Source organism: Rhinolophus hipposideros, assembly GCF_964194185.1.
Source record: "Rhinolophus hipposideros genome assembly, chromosome: X".
In the NCBI taxonomy this organism is placed as follows: domain Eukaryota; kingdom Metazoa; phylum Chordata; class Mammalia; order Chiroptera; family Rhinolophidae; genus Rhinolophus; species Rhinolophus hipposideros.
In genome coordinates, this window is record NC_138046.1 from 33,734,728 (window position 1) to 33,760,778 (window position 26,051).

Here is a 26,051-nt window from a genome sequence, read left to right on the forward strand (position 1 = left end):
TGAAGAAAACATAGGTACTAAACTTATGGACCTTGGGTTCAAAGAGCATTTTATGAATCTGACTCCAAAGGCAATGGAAGTGAAAACTAAAATAAACGAATGGGATTATATAAAACTGAAAAGCTTCTGCACAGCAAAAGAAACTATTAACAAAATAATGAGGCAACCAACTGAATGGGAGAAGATTTTCGCAAACAGTTCCTCTGATAAGGGGCTAATATCCAAAATATACAAGGAACTCATGAAACTCAACAACAAAAAAACAAACAACCCAATTGAAAAATGGACAGAGGACCTGAGGAGACATTTCTCCAAAGAGGATATACAAATGGCAAACAGACATATGAAAAAATGCTCAACATCGCTAATCATCAGAGAAATGCAAATGAAAACCACAATGAGATATCACCTCACCCCAGTCAGAATGGCTTTCATCAACAAAACAAATAGTAACAAGTGTTGGAGAGGCTGTGGAGAAAAAGGAACTCTCATACACTGTTGGTGGGAATGCAGACTGGTGCAGCCGCTATGGAAGGCAGTGTGGAGGTTCCTCAAGAAATTACGAATAGAATTACCATATGACCCAGCAATCGCTCTCCTGGGTATCTACCCCCAAAATATAAAAGCATATCTCTATAGAGACACGTGTACTCCAATGTTCATTGCAGCTTTGTTTACCGTGGCCAAGACATGGAAACAACCAAAATGTCCTTCGATAGATGAATGGATAAAGAAGTTGTGGTACATATACACAATGGAATACTATTCGGCGTTAAGGAAAGATGATATAGGAGCATTTGTGACAACATGGATGGATCTTGAGAGTATAATGCTAAGTGAAATAAGTCAGACAGAAAAAGCAGAGAACCCTATGATTTCACTGATATGTGGTATATAAACCAAAAAGAACAAGACAAACAAATGAGAAACAAAAACTCATAGACACAGACAATAATTTAGTGGTTACCAGAGGGTAAGGGGGTGGGGGGTGGGTGATGAGGGTAAAGGGGATCAAATATATGGTGATGGAAGGAGAACTGACTCTGGGTGGTGAACACACAGTGGGATTTATAGACGATGTAATACAGAATTGTACACCTGAAATCTATGTAAATTTACTGACAATTGTCACCCCAATAAATTTAATATATATAAAAAAAAAATTTTGTATTTCTGCAGTGTCTGTTGTCACTTCTCCTCTTTCATTTCTGATTTTATTAATTTGGGTCCTCTCTCTCTCCTTTTTTAAATGAGTCTGGCTAAAGGTTTGTCAATTTTGTTTATCTTCTCTAAGAAACAACTCTTGGATTCGTTGACCTTTTTTATTGTTTTTCTGGTTTCTATTTCATTTATTTCTGCTCTGATCCTTATTATCTCCTTCCTTGTGCTCCCTTTGGGCTTATTTTTCTGTTCTTTTTCCAGATCCCTTAAGTGTGAAGATAAACTGTTGATTAGTGATGTTTCTTGTTTCCCTAGGTAGGCCTGCAGTGCTATGAACTTCCCTCTGAGGACTGCTTTCGCAGCATCCCATAGATTTTTGGTCGTCGTGTTCTCATTCTCATTTGTCTCGAGATATCTTTTGATTTCTTTTTGAACTGCTGCTTGACCCAATCATTATTTAGTAACATGTTATTCAGCCTCCATGAATTGGTGTGTCTTCCTGGTTTTTTTTCCCCTGTAGTTCATTTCTAATTTCATAGCACTGTGGTCAGAGAAGACAATTGGTATGATTTCAATTTTCTTAAATTTATCAAGGCTTGTTTTGTGTCCTAACATATGATCTATCTTGGAAAATGTTCCATGTGCACTTGAGAAGAACGTGTATTCTGCAGCATTGGGGTGAAATGCTCTGAAAATATCAATTAAATCCAACTGCTCCAAAGTATCATTTAAGGCTGTTGTTTCCATATTGATTTTCTGTCTGGAGGACCTGTCCCTTGTTGTCAGAGGTGTGTTGAAGTCCCCTACTATGATAGTGTTGCTGTTGATCTCTGTCTTTATGTCCATCAGTACCTGTTTTATATATTTAGGTGCACCTACGTTAGGTGCCTAGATGTTTACTAGGGTTATGTCCTCTTGTTGGATTGATCCCTTTATTATTATATAGTGCCCATCTTTGTCTTTTAATACGTTCTTCATTTTAAAGTCTATTTTGTCAGATATAAGTATTGCAACTCCAGCTTTTTTCTCGCTTCCATTTGCATGAAATATCTTACTACAACCTTTCACTTTCATCCTCTGTGTGTCTTTTGATCTGAGATGAGTCTCTTGTATACAGTATATACAAGGGTCTTGCTTCCTTATCCACTCAGCTTCCCTATGTCTCTTGATTGGAACATTTAATCCGTTTACATTTAAAGTGATTATTGATAGGTACATAGTTATTGCCATTTTTAAATTTGTAGTAAATTGTTTTCATCTTTCTTCTATTTACACAAGTCCTTTTAGTATTTCTTGCAATCCTGGCTTGGTGCTAATAAATTCCTTCAGTTTATTCTTTTCTGGGTAGATCTTTATCTCTCCATCAACTTTAAGTGATAGACTTGCTGGATAAAGCAATCCAGGTTGTAGGCCTTTGTGTTCCATCACTTTGAGTATCTCCTGCCACTCCCTCCTGGCCTTCAATATTTCTATAGAAAAGTCATTTAATAGTCTTATAGGAGTTCCCTTGTATGTAACCCTCTGTCTTTCTCTTGCTGCTTTTAGGATTCTCTCTTTGTCTTGAAGCTTTGCCATTTTAACTATAATGTGTGTTGGTGTGGACCTGTTTGGGTTTATCCTGGTTGGAACTCTTTGTGCTTCCTGGTCTTATATGTTCGTTTCCTTCATCAGGTGAGGGAAGTTTTTGGACATTATTACTTCAAATATATTCTCAATATCTTGCTTTCTCTCTTCACCTTCTGGTATTCCTATGATGCGCATGTTGTTGCGCTTGATGTTATCCCAGAGGTCTCTTAACCCATCTTCATTGCTTTTTATTCTTTTTTTTTTCTGTTGTTCAGTTTGAGTGATCTCTGCTAACTTGTCTTCTAAGTCGCTGATTCGATCCTCTGCTTCATCTAACCTGCTGGTAATTCCTTCAAGTGAGTTCTTAATTTCGGTAATTGTGTTCTTTAGTTCTAACTGGTTGTTCTTTATGATTTCTATATCCTTCTTTATGTCTTCTCTAACCTCCTTAAACATTCTTATCACCAGTGTTCTGAACTCTGTCTCTGATAGGTTGGTTCCCTCTGTTTCATTTGGTTCCAGTTGTGGAGGTGTCTTCTGTTCTTTTATTTGGGACATGTTTCTTTGTCTCCCCATTCTGACTGACTCTCTGCATTTGCTTTGATATATTAGGTAGATCCCCTAGACTTCTTAGTTCTTGTCGGGTTATCTTATATAATATGTGTCCTCTATCTCGTTCTTCTCCTCTGCGTGTGTTCCAAAGGTGACACTTGTGTTGTGTATATTGTCCTGTTCAAGAAGAACTTTAATTGCTTTTTGCTTGTGAGTAGGTCATTTAACTCCTAGGCTGACTATTTGTGACACTTGTCTCTGCCCACCGCAGAGTGTTCTGCTGGGTGAGGTTTGACCACTTGAATGAGGTTGGCCTCTATGGGCTCTTGTGTCTGCAGGGAATTCCCTCTGGGTGTGTGACTTGTAGGTCAAACTTGGTGGTACTCTGGTTTGGTCTGGAGTTGGCTTCTGGATATGTTGAATCTTGTGCCTCTTAAGCTGAGCCCTGGTAGGGCAGTTTCAGAACAAAGCAAATCACCAAGCACAACAACAAGTACAACAATAACAAAGCAAAAAAAAACAAAACCCAAGTACATTCACATATATAAATGACCGACAACCCCCACTCAACACAGGCAAATATATCAAAGAAATAAAGACAAAACAAAGCAAAACAAACAAACAAACAAACAAACAAACAAAAACGAAACAGAAAAAAACAAAACAAAACAAAAGAAACGGAAACAAAAGAAAAAGAAAAAAGAAATAAAAAAGAAAGAAAAAGGAGAGAGAGAAAAAAAAACAACAAAGCAAAGCAAAACAAGGAACAGCACCAGTCTTGGCTTAAGCCCACCAAGTAATTTCCAGGTTGTCCTCTGCTGTGCCAAAGAGTCGCCTATCTATTGTGCAGGCAGCACTGGTCACCTGGTGCCCAGAATGAATTTGGGACTGTAGATTTAAATGCCAGGGGCTGAGGGGTCTAGATGACAGTTTTTAGAGAGTCAGTGCTGTTTCTGCTCTTGCCTGCACAAATGCACGCTGAGAGTAGCACCCCCAGCCCTTTGTCCAGTACTCCTGAGAATTAGGACACTTCGTCCGTGTGTGGGGGGAGGGCGGGCAGGAGATTTTTGAGGTGCTGAAAGCCAGAAGCTGCTTCTGCCGCTTTTCCCTGCCGATCTCCAATAGTGCCTCCGCAGTTGCCCTTACCCCGCCCCAGGCAGCCAGAAAGGATGGGGGCTGGGGATAGAGGGGTCTTCTCTCTTCCAGGCCAGCTGAGTCACACTCCTCCCGCAGGCCGAAAAAGGTGGTGGCTGGGGGTGGAGGGGTCTCTTCTCTCCTTGTCCAGCGAAAATCCCACTCCTCCCAACCTCTTCTGTGGGTCAGAGCTGGCTGCCAATCTTCCCAGAGCCTGAGCACTGAGGCTCCTCTGTAATCTGACATGACTCCTCAGTTCAGGGGTCAGTTTAAGTCTCTGGAAGGGCGGGTGTAGGATTGGTATAGTGGGGGGAGGGGCCCAGGTGTTGAGTCCATATTCTTTGTCTGCCCTAGAGACCAGTAGCTGCCCGCCCAGGCGGGCGAGATCATCTGTGGGATGCAGGGAAAGAGCCCACCTCCTGGCTTTTGTGTTCTCTGTTCGGCCCTGGGCTCCCGTGCAGCAGCGCGCTGCAGGGTCGCAGCTCTACCACGGGGGGAGGGGTGCATGGCGCGTTTCCTCTTGCCCTCCTCTCTCCTCCCCCGCTCGCCCACTTAGAGCACCCCTAAGCAAACCTTCCACGAGTGTCTTAGCTGTTCTCCTGGCTTCTGTGCTCTGCTTTCCACCCTGGACTCCTGTGTGTCGTTAGTGCTGCGGGAGGCGACTTTATTGGGGGAGTGTGCGTCTCTGACGGGGGAGTGCAGGTCTCCACTTCGCGCCCCTCTCTCCTCCCCCGCTCGCCCTACTAGCGTACCCCTAAGCAAACCTTCCACGAGTCTCTTAGCTGTTCTCCTGGCATTTGTGTTCTCCGTTCCTCCCTGGGACCGGTGCGTCCCTGGGGCTTTGGGCGCTGCTGGCAGGGGCTCCGCCGTGGGAGGGGGCGCGTTTCCACTTTGCTGTCCTGCCTCCTCCCCTGCTCGCAATTAGCGCACACCTTCAAGTAATTCTTCCACGAGTCTCCCAGGTTTTCTGCATGATGAGCAAAGAACTCCTCGATGGGTTATATGTCCCGTTTCCAGCAAGATCCTAATGAGAACTCAAAAAAGAGCACCCAGCTGCCGCCATTCCTATGACGTCACCGTGGTCTTGCTTTCTTATCCACTCAGCCTATGTCTCTTGATTGGAACATTTAATCCGTTTACATTTAAAGTGATTATTGATAGGTACATAGTTATTGCCATTTTTAAATTTCAGTTAGATTGTTTTCATCTTTCTTCTATTTACAGAAGTCCTTTTAGTATTTCTTGCATTGCTGGCTTGGTGGTAATATATTCCTTTAGCTTATTTTTTTCTGGGAAGCTCTTTATCTCTCCATCAACTTTAAATGATAGCCTTGCTTTATAAAGGAATCTTGTTTGTAGGCCTTTGTTTTCCATCACTTTGAGTATCTCCTGCCACTCCCTCCTGGCCTTCAATGTTTCTGTAGAAAACTCATTTGCTAGTCTTATGGGAGTTCCCTTGTATTTAACCCTCTGTCTTTCTCTTGCTGCTTTTGGGATTCTCTCTTTGTCTTTAAGCTATGCCATTTTAACTATAATGTGTCTTGGTGTGGACCTGTTTGTGTTTATCCTGGTTGGAACTCTCTGCACTTCCCGTGCTTGTATGTTGGTTTCCTTCATCAGATTAGGGAATTTTTTAGACATTATTACTTCAAATGTGTGCTCAATCCCTTGCTTCCTCTCTTCACCTTCTGGTATTCCTATGATGCGCATGTTGTTGCGCTTGCTGTTATTCCAGAGGTCTCTTAAACCATTGTCATTGTTTCTTATTCTTTTTTCTTTCTGTTGTTCTGTTTGGGTGATCTGTGCTAACTTGTCTTCTGTCTCTGATTCGATCCCCCGCTTCATCTAACCTGCTGGTAATTCCTTTAAGTGAGTTCTTCATTTTGGTAATTGTGTTCTTTAGTTCTAACTGGTTGTTCGTTATGATTTCTACATCCTTCTTTATGTCTTCTCTAAGCTCCTTAAACATTCTTATCACCAGTGTTCTGAACTCTGTCTCTGATAGGTTGGTTACCTCTGCTTCATTTGGTTCCAGTTGTGGAAGTTTCTTCTGTTCTTTTGTTTGGGACATGTTTGTTTGTTTCCCCATTCTGTCTGACTCTCTGTGTTTGCTTTGACATATTAGGTAGATTCCCTAGAGTTCTTAGTTCTTGCTGGGTTATCTTATGTAGTATGTGTCTTTTACATTTGACTTGCACTACTTCCTTCTTCTCCTCTGCGTGTGCTCTAAAGGTGACTCTTGTGTTGTGTATATTGTCCTGTTAAAGAAGATCTTTAATTGCTTTTTGCTTGTGAGTAGGTGGGTTTAACTCCTAGGCTGACTAAATGTGAGTCTTGTCTCTGTCCACCGCAGCGTGTTCTGCTGGGTGAGGTTTGACCACTTGAATGAGGTTTGGCCTCTATTTGCTCTTGTGCCTACAGAGTGTGCCTCTGGGTTTGTGGGTACAGCGTCCCAAAAAGCAGTTTCCAAGCTCTCGGCCTCACATAAAAAAGTGCTGGCTCGGGTAGTAAATGGCCATCAACTGTGATCAGATGGCCATCAGCTGAGGCTAGTTGGCCATCAGCTGTAACCCATAAGCCATTGGCCACTAATATAACTGCTGTGGCTACGCTAGCAGAAAGAATTGGGGCTAGCAAGAGCAGATTGCAGAGAGGCGGATGCCGCCGGTGAGAATATAGTGATTTGACTTCCCTACCTATGGCTCCGTGAGTGTTCCTGTTTGGCCTTACTGTGTCCTGCGTTCTTATGAGGGGAGCGGTACAGGAGGCCCTGCCTGATGACTTCCTGCATGGCAGGGTGTGTAACTTGTAGGTCAAACATGGTAGTACTCTGGTTTGGTCTGGAGTGACCTCTGGATATGTTGAATCTTGTGCCTCTTAAGCTGGGCCTTGGTAGGGCAATTTCAGAACAAAGCAAATCACCAAGCACAACAACCACAACAACAACAAAGAAAAAAATCAAATACATTCACATGTAAAAACACCCGATAACCCCCACTCAACACAGGCAAAGACATCAAAGATATAAAAACAAAACAAAAGGAAAAGCAGTGCCAGTCTTGGCTTAAGCCCACCAAGTAATCTCCAGGTTGTCCTCTGCTGTACCAGAGAGTCCCGCGCCTATTTTGCAGGCAGAACCTGGTCACCTGGTGCCCAGGGTGACTTTGGGACTGTAGATTTAAATGCGTGGGGCTGGTGTGTCTGGATGATAGTTTTTACAAAGTCAGTGCAGTTTCTGCCCTTGCCTGCACATATGCACACTGAGAGTAGCAACACCAGCCCTGTGTCCAGTATTCCTGAGTCTTCGGGCACTTCTTCCTTGTGTGTGTGTGTGTGTGGGGGTGCATGTGGGAGATTTCTAAACTGCTGAAAGCCAGGAGCTGCGTCTGTCACTTATTGCTGATCTCTGGGAGTTCCTCTGCAGTTGCAGTTGCCCCGCCTTAGGCAGGCCAGAAAGAGTGGGGGCGGGGGATGGAGGGGTCTTCTCTCTCCTAGCCCAGCCGCAGTCACACTCTTCCTGGAGGCCAGAAAAGGTGGTGGCTGGGGGTGGAGGAGTCTCTTCTCTCCTAGCCCAGCCAAAATCACACTCTTCCCAGCCTTTTCCCTGGGTCAGAGCTGCCTGTCAGTCTTCCCAGAGCCTGAGCACTGCGGCCCCTCTGTAATCTGACACTACTCCTCAGTTCAGGGGCCAGTTTAAGTCTCTGGAAGGGGGGGTAGGATTGGAGGAGCGGGAGGAGGGGCCCAGGTATGGAATCTGTGTTCTTTGTCCACCCTAGAGCCCACCAAGCTGCACCCCCGGCGGGTGTGATCAGCTGTGGGACGCAGGGAAAAAGCCCACCTCCTGGCTTTGGTATTCTCTGTTCTGCCCTGGGGACCCCTGCGTCTTTAGAGCTGCGTGTTAATGCTGCCACCACCACCGCAGCCGCCGCTGCAGCGGCAGCCACTGGCCGCAATTCCACTGCAGGACCGCGCTTTTCCACTCTCCTCCCTTCCTTCTTCCCCTGCTCGCCCAATTTGCGCACCTTCAAGTAATCCTTCCATGAGTCTCTTAGCTGTTCTGCATGATGAGCAAAGAGTTCTTTATAGGTTATATGTTCCGTTTGTAATAAGATCCAGAGGAGAACTCAGAAAGTGCGCCCCGCTTCCGCCATTCCTATGATGTCACCCCTCCCTCAATGTTTTCTACTTTTGTCTAATAAATCCTATTTTAAGTAAATAAATAAAATGTTATCCCAAATGAAAGAAGCCAGTCTCAAAAGGCTATATACTTCTATATGACTCCATTTACATAGAATGTCCAGAATAGGCAAATCCTTAGAGACAGAAAACAGGTCAATGGTTGCCTGGGGGTGAGGGAGGTTGAAATGGGGAGTGACTGCTAATGAACATGGGATTTATTTTGAGTTTGATGGAAATGTTTTGAAATTAGATAGTGGTAATGCTGGCACAACCTTGTGAATATATTAAAAACCACTGGCTTGAATATTTTAAAAGGGTGAATTTTTATGGCATGTGAATTACATTTCAATAAAGCTGTTATGAAAATAATAACAGAAAAACAAACAAACAAACAAAAAAGATGGAATAGAAGACCATGAAGCAGAAGAGAAATTAGCAGCAGCAGACTAGGAGGAAAACCAGGAGATAGTGCTATCACAGAAGTCAAAGGAATAGAGATTTCCAAGATGAGAGAGGTTAGCAGTGCTAAATTCTGGAAAGAAGTCAAATAAAATAATTACTATCAAGTAGGTTAAAATAGGTGTTAGCAAGCTTATTCTGTAAATAGTAAGTTAGTGAATATTTCAGACTTTGTTGGCAATACTGTTGCAACTACTCAACTCTGCCATAGTAGGGTGAAAGCAGCCACAGACAATATGTAAATGAATGGGTGTGACTGTGTTCCAATAAGACTTTATTAACAAAAACAGGTGGTTGGGCCAGATTTAGCTTTGTGGGCCAAACTCTGTGGGCCAAAGTTTGCCATCCCTTGCTATAAACTATGGATAACAGTTTATTGATGACTTTGGCGAGAGCAATTCCTGTAGAGTGGTGGGGCAGGAGCCATGGTGCAATAATTGAGGAAGAGGAGATAGAACGTAACAAGATTTTCTGAAGCAATACTGTAAATGGGGGGAAATGTGGGCCTCACAGGGCTCCACCAGGTTTAGAGGTTTTCCAATCTTTCAAGAAAACTAGCACTCTCATGGGGGAAGACAGCAATGTTTTTGGAGATATTTGTAAAATGCTGTCTTTGTGAGCTGATGCCAGATATTTAATTGACTTATTTAGGCTTAATGAATATTTATTAGGAAAACTTTAAATCAACCATTTTGCTACAGGATTGAAACTCAATGAAACTACTGGAGGGGCAATTTTCCCAAAGATACTGGCATGGGACAAGGATTATTTCTTAGGCTGTCATTACAGATTATTTTGTACTTTTATAGCTCGTGTATTATGAGTCAATAAATAAGCAAATACCTCCTGCTCAGAGGGTGGACATGCTGGCAAGAAAGTGGTCATTCTGAAGTTCTCAGCAGCTGGAGGCTAACGGGGGCCAGGTGTGACTCCTCACAGCTTTTGAGGCACAAAGAGATGTTCAGTTAGGCTCCAGTTGATTGTATTAAGAAGGGCATTTCCAAATGAAGGGACAGAGGGAAAGTCTTAATTTTGGGTTCCTTATAGTTCTTTCTCTGAGCAGAGCATTGGGCATGAATGTATGCAGATTCTTTCTAGTCATCATCTACCTTGTCACCAGGACTGTAAGCCCCCTGAAGGCAGGAGCTAAGTTTGTTCCTTCATCATCTGTGCTTTCCCCTTAGACTGGAGAAGAAAGGAAGAGAGTGTATGCCCTTCCCCAATTGTCTTGTCCAGGTGATATTTGTTTACAATGTGTCTCTCAAAGAGCTTGGGCATCTTGCCAAGTCAAAAGTTTGTGAATACTCAATGTGGAGGATGCTAAGAGGCAGTAGGTTTGGAGCAATGACAGACTCACCCCACCTCTCTCCATCCTCTCCTAACAACAGTGCCTTCCCAGGAAGCCTTTGAGTAAATCCAAGTACTTTGTGTCCTAACCATATATAAATGGCTTGGATATGACTCTTAGTCTTAGATGTACAGGAAGTCTCCTAGCAAGTACTGCATTCTTCCACTTTCAGTCTAGAGGCAAGTTTCCTTAATTGTCACTGCCACCTACCACTCTCTTCCTAGACTCTCCTTTCTTTCAGTCCAGAATGGTAGAGGTAAAAGTGTAAGTCCTTCTAGTACCCTCAGATTCAAAAGAAATTTCCTGATGGCATGCTAAGTTCCATCTGCACCCACAACTGAATGCAGATATACTGCTGTTGAGTTTCATATATGCTAAGTGATATGATAATAAATTGGCATTCAAGAAGCCCAGTACAACAGGATGAAGATAAAATGAAAGGGGTATGGCCCAGAGTAGCTGAATAGTTGACACAGGTTTTGACACTCTCCTACTAGTAATAGATTTTGATGGTATAACTGGTGTCTGACCCTTATGAGACAGCACAGTAATACATCTTCTGCTTCACTGAGTCTGGATTCTGAAGAATAATGCTTTTGCTTCTTGCTTCTCAATTTGTTCTCCTCCTCCTCTATGTTCATATCTCTAAGTCACAGTCAACCCTTTCCTCCCACCCAGTATCAGGAGATTTGCAGCACTGTTTCTTCCATGATCCTACCGAGATTTTCTTAAATACTTTTGACCTTCCTGTTTAAAGAATGTACTATTTACAGAGTATGATCATATGTGAGCCTTAACAGGGCAAGAAAACCAATGTGGGGACCAAAGAGGCATTCTAATTTTGTGCATAGGAGGAGTGTGCTATTTGAAGCTCAAGACTTTTTTGCACACCTGGTTGGCAAGTCTGACTCTATGTGTAAGCAAGATATAGCCACTTGTAGTCTAATTTGAGAAAGACTTCTCCCTTCCTCCAAAGAGAAAAAACAAACAAATCCCACTTAAATCCAAATTGCATTCCACCATCATCTACCACAGCATCTGAGATTAGCTACTCCTTTAGGGTAAGGAATTGGAGTTCCTGTTAAACAAGAATCTATTATTTTGGGAGATCTGGGGATATAATTTGGTACAGTAAGTCCTCACTTAATGTTGTTGATAGGTTCTGTGAATTGAAGCTAAATAATGTATAATGAAACCACTTTTATCATAGGCTAATTGATATAAACAAGAGTTAAGTTCCTATGGCATCTCATTAATGTTATAATGAAACGACTTGAACAAAATGACGACAACCAAGGACTTGCTGTACTTGAACTGATTTCAGCATCTACCAAGGGGATCATAACTCTAATCTAGTCACTTAATCTGCTTCCTAGAAAATCAGTTCACTTCTGGTGGGATTGCTATGGTAATCCTAATCAAAGAAAAGGAAAGCAGTTGAAGAGTTTTAAAGTGCAAGTGGTTTGCCAGCTAATTGACATTTCAGAGGACATTGAAAATGATAGTAATATCTTCATATCAGGTATAGTTTTTATGTTAAATTGCCACTCTTAGTAATTGATTTTTGGGGTGTTAGTGTTCACATGATAAATCTTTCTCTAAACTTTCAACAGTTCTGTAGCTTTATCTTTACAACGTGTCTCTTGATACGTTAGGTTTAGGTTTTGACTCAAATCGTTTTACAATATTAGTGCCTAATTTGGAGAATTTAACCCCTATTCAATATAATAACTGATATTGTTGGGTTTTTACCTATAATGTTATTCTATTTTCTATTTGACTCATCAAAATATGATCCTATTTTCCTTCTATGTTGTCTTCTTTTCAGTTAATGAAAACGAGGAAGAAATTTTTTTTAAAAGTACTCATAAAATAAAAGGTAGTAATATGCTGAGGGCCCACAGGCAAAATTAACCACAGTGTGTTTATATGAGCCTACACTTCAGAATCTTCTAAGAGTTTTCCTTTCCCACTCCTGTTTTTCTTCTTTTCCCAGGCTTTGTGTTCCTTGTTCCCTAGCTCCCTACTGCTAGGTGTCTTTTTTCCTTTATCTCTCTAGCATTTCAACTGCAGTTTTCTTCTTTTATGGCTTAGTTGAAAATTATCTCTTTTCCCTTCCTACTTTCATTATCCCATTTTCTATGGTGATCATAATATAAAACTGGTTTATATTTGAACACTTGCTTTATTTATTGGATAAAACTATATTCCATGTTTATTATTTACAAATCAGACTAGATCGTTAGCCTTTTGTTTCTCTCTATACTGATTCTAAAATCAGTACAGTCTTCAGTTCATTATTCTTCCCTCTAGATCAGTGATCCTTGGTAAAGATTTTACAATGGGACATTAAGTTATTGTCAATAATTAAGGCAGCAGCACAAAACTTAACCAATAAATCAGGAGTACTAGGACATATATTTTGTGATGACTTGGGAAAGGAATTGGAAGTGTTTTTGAGGTTCATCAGTCCTGAGTTTGAGCACTTTCTTGGGAGGTCAGATCTGGAGACGGGAGAATAGGGAGGAGGCAGACCTCTGAGGAGAGAGGGTCCCAAAGAGTGTAGGAGACAAAGAATGGGAATGGAATGCCTTGCATTCAAACTTTTCCTCCTCTGCACATGAACTGAGGTCCTGCTTCTTGCTTTTTGTAGACACCATCTCACAGTTGGTGGTCCTAACAAACCTAATCTAAGGACTTGATGGTACAATTCCATTTAGGCCCAGGGATCCGAGTCTGCCTGCAGTGGCAGTTGGGGTAGGGAGAAGCATAAATCTTTTTTGAAAGTCACCAGTAAGGTGACTGTTACATCATTGGCAAAGCTTCTGGTGGGAAATAATTAGTGACTAATTAGTTCTTGGCATCTGCATCCAAGTAAACTTTAAATAAAGCACAGAAACAGAATTCTTTCTTTACAGTTTAATTTACAAAATGTATTAAAACTTTGTACAATACCTCATGGCAATGAGGCTCTGTAATTTATGCCCACACATGCAATTTACACTTTTACGGCCATTAGTTTGCTTGGCAAGTTTTCTGTTCACTGAAGTACAGATTTAACAACAAAAAGAAAGGAATTGGAAAAAAAAATTCTCAAGTGACTACCGCCAAACTCCCATAGCTTGAAGTTAGTAGCAGAAATTTGAAGCAATCATTGCTTTTTTAAACATGCAAGTTTTAAAAAAATAACAAACCAATTTACCCGTCTCTTCATTCCCAGTGAAGTTTCCTCTCTGAAAAACTAATTTGGGTCAATAAACATACATTTCTCTTTACACAATGCCTATGAAAATGTTTGTGGGTAGGTTGGTTGGTTTGTTTTATACAACTTCATATTCGCACAGCGTTAGCTTCCCGTGCTGGGACATTATAGCATTCAGAAGTTGAAAAATCGCAGTTTCATGAAAACAAAACAAAAACACAACAGCTTTCTTTTTTTGTTGTTCAATGCCATTTAAAATTTGACAGATGAATTATTTGACACATTTTTTGGAATGAAATTTTATATTACACTTTTCTGGAAACATTTCGTTGGAATGAGGCTTCTTTCTTTTCTGAAGATAAGAGCAAATACATGGCAAGTCAACTGAGCATCTAAAGGTCACACTTGGGAAATGAATTCGAGCTCCTAGTTTTTACAGTCTGGAAACTTCCCAATGCATGACACTGATGAGAGCAAACTACTGAACTACAGAAAGCATACATCGTTATATAGGAGGTAATTAGTGAGCAGAGACTATTTCCTCTGACTGTTCTGATGATGCCAACATCAGGTACACAGTTACTTGATAGCCTGTGAAGCAGTGCAGTGATCTTCTGAGTCAGTAGAGAGACTGCTCCAAGCAAGGACCCTGGGAGTGATGCTGAGGCCCTCAGTTTAGCAGTAGGTTTGGGAAAGCATTTTTGTATTTGCAAACTAGAAAAGGACACATGCAATCTGATGGAGAGCTGCAGGCAGTAGCAGGCAACAGCTGGTAAGACAGACCTAGCAAGAGTAAAGTCAGGTTGAGAACTGTGGTCTAAACCCACTGGCCTGCTTTGCAATGCAGTCCTGTCTCCGTGGTGTACACTTGAAAGGCATACTTAGCAGAGAAGCAGAGCTAAACACAGTGTTGTTTTTGAGAAAGATATTCTAAACACATTTGGGAATACAGGCAGCTTTTCCCTCACCTCAATGCTAAATACTCAGCCATATTGGCTTAAAATGTACACTGAAGCAAGAAAAACAGATCTGTGAGCTGAAATTCCAGGCTTCTTGGAAAGCCCCAGATCAGTTTTAGGAAAGCACCGAGAGGTATGCCTGATAGTGCCCCATCCATCACTATACCCAAAAGTCAATTTCAAAAGCTCTGTTAATCCCATCACTGAGTGGGAAGTTATCAAGGCATTTTCACAAAACCATTTCAAGAACACAGAGAAGTTGCCGTTTAGTCCCTTTTCCAAATTGTTTGAATTTTCTTAAGTGTTGCACTTACAGTCTAAAGATATACACATTTCAGCAATGTTGAAAGGAAATAGGGTGCACAGAACATCACCACCAACACGAAATACCAAAATATCTGGTCAGCAGATCCTAGAAGAAATGCCAGTCTCTCTTCCCAAACACAGGGAGTCAAAGATAGTTTTTTTTAATCAGGAGGAATAATTTTAGTTAGGATGGGCCTATTTGCTGAATTGGAATTTTAAATGTGTGTGTGTGTGTGTGTGTGTGCGTGTGTATTAAAGAGCATGGTGTTTGTATACTTTGCAGTGGTATCAAAGAATGGCTTTTGTTGAATTGACTTTTTAATGAGATTTATTTTGCATACAGGAATCTTGCAAGTCCATTTTTTTTGTTGGTTTTATTTTAATTTTTTTCAAGCAAAGCAAAAAGATATCAATGATGGTTTGCATTGTCGCGAGTCTCAGAGTGTTCCATAAGGCACTAAAGGAAAAAGGTCATTGCACCATCAGCAATATTCGTGTCATGTCCGACACCAAGGAGAGTGAAGTCTGGCTCAGGATCCTTGAAGCAGCCACATTTTCAGTGATTCCTTTCATCTCATGCATCTAGTGGGAAGGGATCTGCAAAGTCAAGGGGACAATTTAAATTTGAATAGGCTTTTTATTGGGAATTGAGTTTATTATGGCTCAGCCTATCTTGGACAACACCAGCTGTTTTCTGAAATTGGCATCTCTGGGGCTGCACCTGGTTTGACTGGCTTTAGGCAACAAGTCTATATTCTTTATATGAGTTTATATTCTTTAACTTGATGCAAATGCTTTGCATCAGGTTAAATTAGATTCCTTCTCTACTATGCAGTGTACTAAGGAATATATTGGCAGTGAATGAAGTCTAACTCAAGACATTAAATCACTTAGGATGTAGGTATAATAGAAAGTCTTAGTACCCTTGAAATATAGATATTCAGGACAACTACGCTGCTTATTGTATTCTGATTGCAGAACCTGTGACTGAGGACTGTTTACCTGGGACAGAGGGTAAACAATATTCTATGTCTTGCTCAATTTAAATCTATTTGCCTGTGAGAAGAAAATTTGCTGCTCATTGCCAAAAAGGTGTCAGCTTGTGTCTCTTAATACCTACAACCTTAGTTATTAAAGTCTGAAAATAGCACAGAGACTTTAAAGAGAAAACACATTCCAGGAAAAGGCCAGAACAGTGATACCCATGAAAGGGCTTGGCATCCATGGGGTCTTTGCCCTGATATTGTGGACCTGATTGACATACTGATACTGCTCTACTCTTGGAGGTATTAATTAGTGCAGGGGATTCATTTGCCCCGACTCTGAAAACTTAAGGCCACTTTCCTGTTTCCTCTTCAAACTCACATACTTCCTCTCCATACTTTCCCTCTACACTAGTAGGACCCTTCTCTTTCTCCTGGGCTAACAATGAATTTTATTCCAAAGAAATGACATAATCATTTTCTACCACTGGCTCTGGAATAAAAGTACCTGTAAGAAGAATGTCAAAGATGCACCGGCGGGCCAAAAGTCCCAAAGAGGGCAGAATAAGATTAACATGGACATGGGTAAACCTTTTCCTTGGAATGTCCAAAGTCCTGAGTTATATCTTTCTCAGAAGCTTGGAGAAATTTTATATCTATGGAAGAAAGATCAAAATCCCCTTGTCCCTCCCCATTGGCCATAGCATGTCATTACCTAGCTGCATAACTTTGGGAAATCCACCTAATCTCTCAATGCCTCTGTTTCCTGCTTTTAAATAGGGATAGATGAAGTATAGGTTGGTGAAAAAGTAATTTCAGTTTTTGAAATTATTTTCAACCTTTTTAACTGCAATTACTTTTGCACCAATGTAATATTATCACTGACGTAAAAGTCCTCTGGGGACAAAGAACATCCCCACTTCAGTTATCCAGAATATGTTTTCCACTTAACATAAAATGAAGTCTTTAAGCAGGAAATTTCCCCAGCAAGAAGGTCTACACATAGGCTGCAGAAGGAAAATCTATGACTTTGAAAATGGGCTGCATGAACAAAGTTAATATTTTCTAGGAAGACTAAACATAACTGTCTTAGAGAAAAAAAATGCAAATATTTTTCCTTCCCTTCAGCATCTTGAGGTCTTAAAAATGAGAAGGATTTCAAAAATATTGTTGAAGAAACCAAAGAAGCCAGAAGTAGTTCTGAACAGCAATGAAGAAATTGGAAAAGATTTCTTAAAGCAATTAGCAGAGTGTATTTGCTAGGGTGTAGTGAATTTGGAACAGTTAGCAATCGGTCTCCTGCCAAGGCATGCTTGGGGGCCACACTTCCAGTGGTAGGTCAGTAATCCAGAGAAGCATCAGGAAGTTAAGAGGCCATCTGCTCCTTAGTGGGTGCTGGATCTGAGTCTCAGGCACGTGTTCCCACAAGGAGTCTAATAATTCTGACTCTACTCTCACCTATAGAAAATGAAAGATGACTCCGTCCTCTTTCAAGGATGCCTTTTTATTAACCAGATTTCACCTAGATCATATTTTTTTTTAGGTGATTTGCCCTTGAGTCATTTTTCCTGAAGAATTACCAGTACCATAATTTCCCAAGGCTGGCTCTGATAATTAGCATCAGAAGTGAAATCTCAGGGCGCCTCACCATCTCTAGTAGACCCTGACAGATCTAGGTCAACTCATTGAACTGGAAGCCTAATAACTAGGCAAGAAATTAGAAGTCATTGTAAGATATTCCAGAACTTTTTGGGAAATAAAAGATATATGGATGAAGAACTCACTCCACTTAACCAACATTCCCCTAACATTATATCACCAAACTGACTGAGGACAGCAGAGAGGTTTCTGTTTCCTCTTCAGCCTATCTTGTGCCGTTTGACTGGCACATGTAAGGTTTTTTTCTGGTATCCTCGAAAGCTTTTTTTTTTCCCTCTTGTCTGGAGACATCACACAGACTTCGAGAACAGATTTGTTTGCAGAGGCATTCCCAGGTTTTCTTTTCATCCTAGGGATGATTGCCAAGGTGCTAGCTAACTGGGCTGTAATCACATTGGCATCGATGTCAATTAAAATGTGATTTTTGCTTTAATTAGCCTGAATTTTGCTTCATAAAAATGGATCAACCAAGATGACTAGAGGAAAGCCAGAGAGCCAGAAGTTGTGTCAAGTTCATTTCTGAATTTTTTTCCCCAGGTTTGATGTCCTGGGCCTCTAGGACTGCAACATTCTGGCCAAAGGTTTGCTGATCCCAGTTTCTTTCTTTCTCTCTTTTTCCCTTTCTTTTTCCCTCTCTTTTCCTCTTTCTTTCTTTCTTTCTTTCTTTCTTTCTTTCTTTCTTTCTTTCTTTCTTTCTTTCTTTCTTTCTTTCCTCCCTCCCTCCCTCCCTCCCTCCCTCCCTCCCTCCCTCCCTCCCTCCCTCCTTCCTTCCTTCCTTTTCTTTCTTCTTTCCTTTCCTTTCCTTTCCTTTCCTTTCCTTTCCTTTCCTTTCCTTTCCTTTCCTTTCCTTTCCTTTCCTTTCCTTTCCTTTCCTTTCCTTTCCTTTCCTTTCCTTTCCTTTCCTTTCTTTTCCTTTCCATTCTTTTTCTTTCTTTCCTTCTCCCCTCTCTTCCCTTCTCTCTCTCTCTCTCTCTCTCTCTCTCTCTCTCTCTCTCTTTCTCTCTCTCTCTCTCGTCTCTCTCTGTTTCTTTCTCTTCTTCCTTCCCTCTCCCCCTCCTGCCCTTCTTCCTTCCTTCTTTTCTATCCTTAAGTTACATGCACTGAGATAATATTCTCTACAATATTACTACTACCTGGACCAGCAGCATCAACATGACCTGGGAGCTTGTGAGAAATGTAGAATCTCAAGTCCCATCCCATACCTGCTGAATCAGGATCAGCACTTTTATAAGATCCTCAGGTGACTCACATGCACACTGACATTTGAGAAGCACTGCTCTGAGGCTTTAATAAGAGACTGAGGCTATAGTAATTGGGAAGTGGGGACCTAGATTCTAAGATGGAATGGCTGGTAATAAAGAGAGTCTGGAGGCTGTGTGACCCTGAGCCCTTGTACCCTTCTGTTTCAGAAAGATTCTTTGGGGAAAGTAGGAGTGATTGAATATACCACCTCATGTCAAGTGCATGAGTTGGGCATATGGAGTCTTGGTGAAGTCAGTCTCTCAAGACTGTTTTTGTAAACAAGGGGACATAAACTTAGAATCTGCCCTCCGTTTGATAGGATCCCATTAGGATTTCAAGGTTCCTGGAGACTACCAGGTCATGGGTGGTTAGAGGAAGCATGTTTAATAAAGAATACAGCTATAGGAAGAAGAGGGCTGGACTCTGGTCCCAGAACTGTCACTACGTAGTTGTGTTGCCCTGAGCAAGTTATTTGTGTGACTGGATCTTAGTTACTTAACAGAGAAAATACTTTCTGAGCCATTACCTCAAATGAGGCAATAGATGTGAGAGCACTTGGAAAACTGCTATGTGGATTTAAGGTATATTATTTCTTTGGATACTAGTATCTCAGAATTTGGGATAATTAAGCTAGGCTGAAACCACTCATGTTCTATCCTGTAAAAAAAGCAAATAGTGTGCACCAAATGTAATGGCCTATGTAACCTACTCAAGAATAAAATATTTTAAGCACACTGGAACATTAAATGCTTGCATGCAAACAGTGCTATTTATAAAAGAATCCATGTGTTGTACATTCAGCAATGCAATGGGAACATTTTGTTAGTGGGTTAGTTAAGTGTACTGAATTTGTTGTGGCAGTGTGATGAAAAGGTTGCAGTATGCAGCAGAAAAGAACAACCAGCAGCTTCATCAAACAAGATAATGCTTTACATAGTTATGACAGATGGTTTATTTGGATGAAGTATTATTAAAAATTGGCTGAATTTAGATCCACAGTGTGAAATATAAAAAATATCAAAACACAAATAAATGCATTTGTAGACATTCAAGCACATTTACAATAAGGGCTATGAAGCTGCTAAATGTTCTGTTTCTCTTCAGATAGGTATGTTAGTGATGACAGCTGCTCTTGAAGAATACTATATTCTTTTAAATACTTCCAGAATGGATGCATTATCCTAATTCAAGCTTGCCTTTGAACATATCTGAGTTATTGGTGGTGAGGGTGGGGTTGGCTACAGCTGCCAGAGTTAAAGTGGCATTAGTCAGGTTCATCTAAGTATGAATTTGGGGCAGCCAGCAGCAAGGAGCCTAGACTGTTCTTTGGGAGATACTTACCTGAATATTAGTTCCAAGAAAGGAACAGCAAAAACACTCAAAGATTAAAGAAATTGTCTCAGGCTTACACTTAAAAGAACCACTGCTCTGCTATGTAAGCACTGTATTTCCCAAGGCAGCAGTGCCCCACTTCCATTCTTCATTTTAACTTAGTTCCAGAGCAGCTGCTTTCTCTAGAGCTGCACTGTCCAATACAGTAGTCACTAGCCACATGTGACTATTGAACACTTAGTATGTGGCTAGTATGTGTTGAGATGCATAAAATATACCCCAGATTTTAAGATGTAGTATGAAGAAAAGAATGTAAACTGTCTCATTCATTTTTATATTGATAACATTGAAAGTATGTCTTGGGTTAAATAAAATATATCATTAAATTGATTTCACTTGTGTTACTTTTTAAAATGTGGCTATTAGAGCACTTAAAAAAACTACACATGTGGTTCACACATGTGGCTTGCAAATGTATCTATTGAACAGTGCTGCTCTAGAGAATATTTTTTCCCTTTTGGGGCACAGACAACAATTTAATTACAGCTATGCTATTAGAAAAGCACTACTGCCTGACAAAAACAGAACAAGCATTGTTTTCAAAGAATCAAATGGTTGCAAAGAACAGACAATGCTTGAAACAATAAACAAAACTAAGAAACAAAAGAAAGAAAAATAGAGACTAACATACAGTAATGTCAGACTGATTAATGTACTAGACCTTAACCGTACCCCTAGATCTTAACACTCTCTGTTCCATACACGTTGTAGCCTTCTCTGTATGTAGCGTAATTTTGAGTGTTGGTGGCAGGAGCAGGTTTAAAGTTTTGGGTGTTCTTTGTAAGTTTCATGCGTTTGGACTCTGCCCGTGATTTGTAACAGAATTCTATCAAAGCCACCATCATGGCCAGCCCCAGACCTCCGACAAGTATATAGAAAACGCCTGCCACATTGCTCAGGCTCAGAGCGCTGGTCTTGTCCTAAGAGAAATGAACAATGTGATTAGTTCTTGGGGAAAACAAAGGCAATGGGACATTATAATACAGTACAACAGTATAGGATAGTTCTAAGTTGTAAGATAACTAAACATTGATGTAAGTGTTATGACTCAACTCTGGCAACTGACTGATGTTTCACAACAGTCAGCAAGATGGTAGATTGTGCTTCTGTTGACACTTGTGGTCCTCACCTGTCTGTTCTTTTATTTTGACTCCTTAAATCCTTTAGTACCTCAAAATAGTGTCAACAACTAAATAAAACAGCACTTGGCCACTGGAGCAAAAGTGTAAACACAAACACAACTGATTCCTCTGCCAGTCTCCATAAACACCATTTGCCAGAGTTGAGCTGTGACATAATCTCTATAAATGTAGCACTCTTCATTTGGGAACTTGAAGCACTCTTTCCCCTCTCTGCCCCGCAACACCCCTTTCTATTTTGTTTTCCCTGTAACAAACTTGTCAACAGCTAGTCTTTAAGATACCAGGTGAGAATATTAGAGGTTCCTGATATTCTTATCTGGGGAGTTACTTCACAAAGGTTTGTTTAAAAAGGATTAACTCTCCTGTTTCTCCCAGTGGCTGAGAAATTGTTCCCTTTGGGGAATGGTTGCTAAATATTCATCCTCATGGCAGCAAGTCTTTGTGCTGCTGAAACAAGGGTGCAACAGAAAGAACTGGCTCTGTTCCATCTTCCTGAGAATTTAAGGAAACTCAGGGGGGTCCTGAATTGGTTCCATACAAATCAGAAAGCTTTTCCAGGAGGCTGATGATTTTTTTAAAAATCCAGCTCATTTTCAGCTTTTACTCTGGTGAATGTAGCAAGTAATTTTAAAAAAGTACTACACTTATCTGTTTTCTATTCAAAATAGGAGAAAAGTTGAGGAAGCCGGTCAGTGACTTTCAGGTCAAACTGTGCAAATCTGACTAAGCTATCTGCCTGTATGAAAAAGCAAAACTGAACTGCTGAATCATGGAAAGAAAAAAAAGTTGGTGCCTTGAGCCCTACCTTGAGGTAGGACACACCAAGGGCCAGGAGTCTTTCTTTGAAAAAAATAAAATAAAATAAAATAGCATTTTGTAGTCTTTTTAGAGAGAACGTAACCATTTTGCTGCTGAATGCAATTGAGTGGAATACCCAAAGTGTTAACTCAGTGACTTGAGAATCTTATTGAAATGATAACACAGTGAACAGATGATGGCCATTGCTGACACTCAACACTCTGCGGAGCAGCTAGTCCTGGTATCATTTAAAGAATTAAATGTAAAGACAATATGGCCATGTCTGGATTCTATTTTCATAGGATCCAGTCCTGTACTTGTTTACCTTAATAAAAATGGCAATTGGAATTGAATCACATGGTTAGGAAGGGTGGTATGTGTGTGCCTCAACAACCTTGCAAATAAATAGTCACTCTTCTAGGATGAATGACAGCTACACAAGTGGTAAGAATTTTTATTACTTCTGGAACAATGGATCATTTCCTTAAGGAAGCTGGTGAGGCTATCTGCAAGGATGTTCCACAGTACATTGGGAAATGGACCAATTTCTGGTAACCCTCCTTCTGCCATGAGATTTTTATATGTATGTGGTATTTGATGGGGGAAAGGTATCCTTTACATAACCCATGTAAGTTGTAGTAACAAGAACAGTTTCAAGTTCCACGTATTTAAGTTTCACAGAATTCCCTGTTGTGGGATATAGAAAACCAGTAGCAAAATGGTTCACTGCACAGGGAAAATGAGTGGCATTTTATGAAATGAATTAACTGATACCACAATATTAGTTCAAAAAAAAGGAAAGGCAAAAATTGAAATTAAAAAGAACTTTCTTAGGGGAGCAAAAGGGGGCAGGAAGGAGGCGGGGAAGAGTGTTTCATGCTTATCAATGTGATGTTATTCTGACAATGTATACCCTTAAGGAGCATGCGAACAAATTTAAAAAGTATTACAGAGATTCAAATGACACCTTTGGAGAAGTGTGAGAGACTTAATGATATTCAAGATCCAAATAGATGCTGAACTCCATGTAACAGCAGCTGGGGGGAGGGTAATCATTCTGCTTACAGAGACCAGTCTTTGTTATTTATTTCTTTGACTGTTTTCAGATGGGATCGACATAATATATTAATAACCAAAGATATTTACAACTATAAAGTCTCTGACAATGTAAGAGGTTAAGAAAAAGTACTGTCACAACTGGATCTTTGTTTTTTTTTTTAGTTGTTATTGTTATACTTCTGCTTTGAACTTTGGAAGTATGAAATACAGTAAAACCCCCTTATAACACAGCTCCTTATTTTACAGCTTTGGAAATGCAGTAGGCCAGATTGAGTTCCCTAACAACAATAGTTTTCTAGAGTCAGTGATTGATGTCAAGTGGCAGGCTTCTGAGGCTGGTGTTTGCCTTATTCCTTTAGTGCTGGTGTTATAAAGGGGTCCCACTGTGTCAGGGAGTGTGTGTTGGGAAGGAAAGCCATTTTAGGGTAGAAAATAAACAGTGGTTCAAAATGTGATTGCTAATCAGTACAAAAAGACCTTCAGCGACTGACCTTACTCCCGGAGTCCTTGGCTCCACATTCCCCCTTATCGTACCACCATTTGTTTTTCAGCTTGTCTAAGATGCCTTGTTCACTGAGTTTCAATACTGCAAGGTTTACAGGCGTTCTTCACGTGGGAAATAACATAAATAACATTATATTATGTTATTTTATGTTATTCAAGCTTCAAACTACTTTAAATCTATAGAAAGCGATAAAGCAGGGGACCCTGGCCACAGAATAATTTTAGACACTGCAGGCAACCTGAGCATTACCTTATAAAAAGCTAACACTACAGCAACGCTATATTTACCAGGGCCTGCCCATATCGCTTTGAGTAATCGGCACACACTGTTAAATAATGAGGATAGAAAAAAGGCACTCCTCAGATAGGCGGTGTGTGATGAGGAGGGTCTCCCCTCAGTGACAATTATTGGCAGCAGCTTGCAGTAACTTTGTGACGGAGGTGTGTTAAGTTTGATCTAACCAGGTGTCTTGTTGTACTTCCAGACAGAAAGCAAGTTCTATGGAGAAGGGGACCAGGCTAGAAGGGGAACCGTTTTCATATGTGAAACTAGACAAAAGGATGAATCAGAATAGAATAGAAAATAGATTCTGCTTGAATAACATGACTTCTGATTAATTGTCTTTTATTACACAAATATCTTGCCAAGCTAAAAATCATCACAGAAAGAACTGTACTCCATACGTCTTCACTCCACAAACTGAGTTTTTATGTACGTCCCGATCTCAGTATTAAAAATGTAATGTGGACCTCTGCATTTTGGATAAGAGGAATACTTTCAACAGTGGGAGAACTAACCTATGGATTGTTTTTTGAGTTACTGACTGGCTGTCTTTCTGAGATGGTCATATGTCTGTAGTCAACTCAGATCACCGGAGGGTGAACCAGATTGTTTAAGAATAGATTATTAAGGTGGCATGACCTAAAATGCAAACTGACTCTGCCACCGTGGGTAGCACTGTAGAGGAACAGTTTAGGTAACCTGTTCTGGGAAGACAAGACTTCTTTAACTGAGAGGCTAATGCATCTCCAGGAGGCTAGGCCACCTCTCCCTAGACCACCACTCTCTAAAGCATAAGGACTACAGTCAGAGCCACTGGCCAAATACAGGAAACCCTATTGGTCCTAGGATAAAGATTTTCTCTCAGAAATTTTATCAGCTATAAAATGGGAATAATGAACTTTACCCTATTGTCTTTCTAGAGCTAATGGATTTTAAATAAAGTATCCCTTATAATTTTGGATAAAAAATGCATTATATATAGAGGGTGGCATACTTTTATTATGAGGAAATAAACTACTGTTTGTTCAGATTCATATGAACAATATTGCCAATACTAGTACATATTATTTTGAATGCCACCAATTTAACAAGGAAAGCAGACATATTTATATAACTATGAACATGCCATAACATTTCTTAGCTTATTTTGGATAAGTTAGACCCTTCAACATATCCGTCATTGACAAGACTTCCTATTGTCACAGACATCTGGCTTCAATCAGACCAAGGCCCCAACACCTATTTCTTTTCTTCCCTACTTTGCTGTTGAGAACAGAGGGACCATCTCATCTTTATATATTCTGAGAAATGTATCATCATTTAAAAATAATATGCAATTTCAGAGTACTTGAGATTTGCAAAACTATAAACCTTTAGTGTCAGGGAGGTGACACTTTATCAGTTAGTGCAAGGCTTGGAAGCCAGAATATTTGCATTTTGTAGCTCACCAGGAAATTAAGGTCCTTTTATACTTTAAACAAGTCCTTTCAATCAATGCTCAGAGACTTAGGCTTCTCAAATGCCAACTAGTTGCTTAGAATGTAAAGCAACAGGAAATACTAAAATCTTTGAACCTATTTAAGATATTATTGACAGTGAAAGTTAAGTCTTAGACTTTTAAAGGACAGACAGGCCATCTACAGTCCTGAGATCAGTGTTGTAATTGCCTTCTCTCTTAAACCCCACTCTTCAGCTCCTCTCTCTCTCTCTCTCTCTCTCTCTCTCTCTCTCTCCTCTTCCTCCTATTATTTTTTGTTTTATCACGATTAACTCTCCCCCAGCGCTATGCCTTATGCTAGGCACTGGCACCTAGGCTCAAGATTCTGGCAGTTAGCTCCGATTACAGGGAAGATGCTTTCCAACGGCATGTGGGTGACTGATTCCATCAGGACCACAAGAAAAAGTACAAAGTATTCCCTTCATCCTTTCTGTGCTTCCTTTTTTTTTTTTTTATTGCAAAGGGCCCAGCATCCTTATGCTGCGCTCTGACTAAGCCCTTACCAGCTCCTGTTCTCCCTCAAGATACTATGTTCTTCAAATTACTTCATTCAATTTTTTCAGTACAGCTACTCTCAAGAACAGAGCAGTCTGATTAAAGGCACTTACACTAAGGTCCAAATAGA

The 26,051-nt window shown here is 40.5% G+C and overlaps 1 protein-coding gene across 6 annotated transcripts in view; it reads right to left on the reverse strand.

Moving 5' to 3' along the window:
* Window positions 1–13,314: 13,314 nt before the first annotated feature.
* Window positions 13,315–26,051, reverse strand: part of GRIA3 (glutamate ionotropic receptor AMPA type subunit 3) — a 652,505-nt gene continuing 639,768 nt past the window's right edge. For 3 of the 6 annotated variants that reach the window (XM_081042113.1, XM_081042114.1, XM_081042115.1), the window contains 3 exons: window positions 23,633–23,747; window positions 20,815–21,062; window positions 15,187–15,463 (listed from right to left, as the gene is read on the reverse strand). In XM_081042113.1, the coding sequence (XP_080898239.1) occupies window positions 20,817–21,062; window positions 23,633–23,747 (361 nt within the window). In that variant the 3' untranslated portion in view covers window positions 15,187–15,463; window positions 20,815–20,816. Of the gene's footprint in view, window positions 15,464–20,814; window positions 21,063–23,567; window positions 23,748–26,051 lie in introns of those variants that run through there. The other 3 variants (XM_081042112.1, XR_013992917.1, XM_081042116.1) reach the window with 3 other exon arrangements.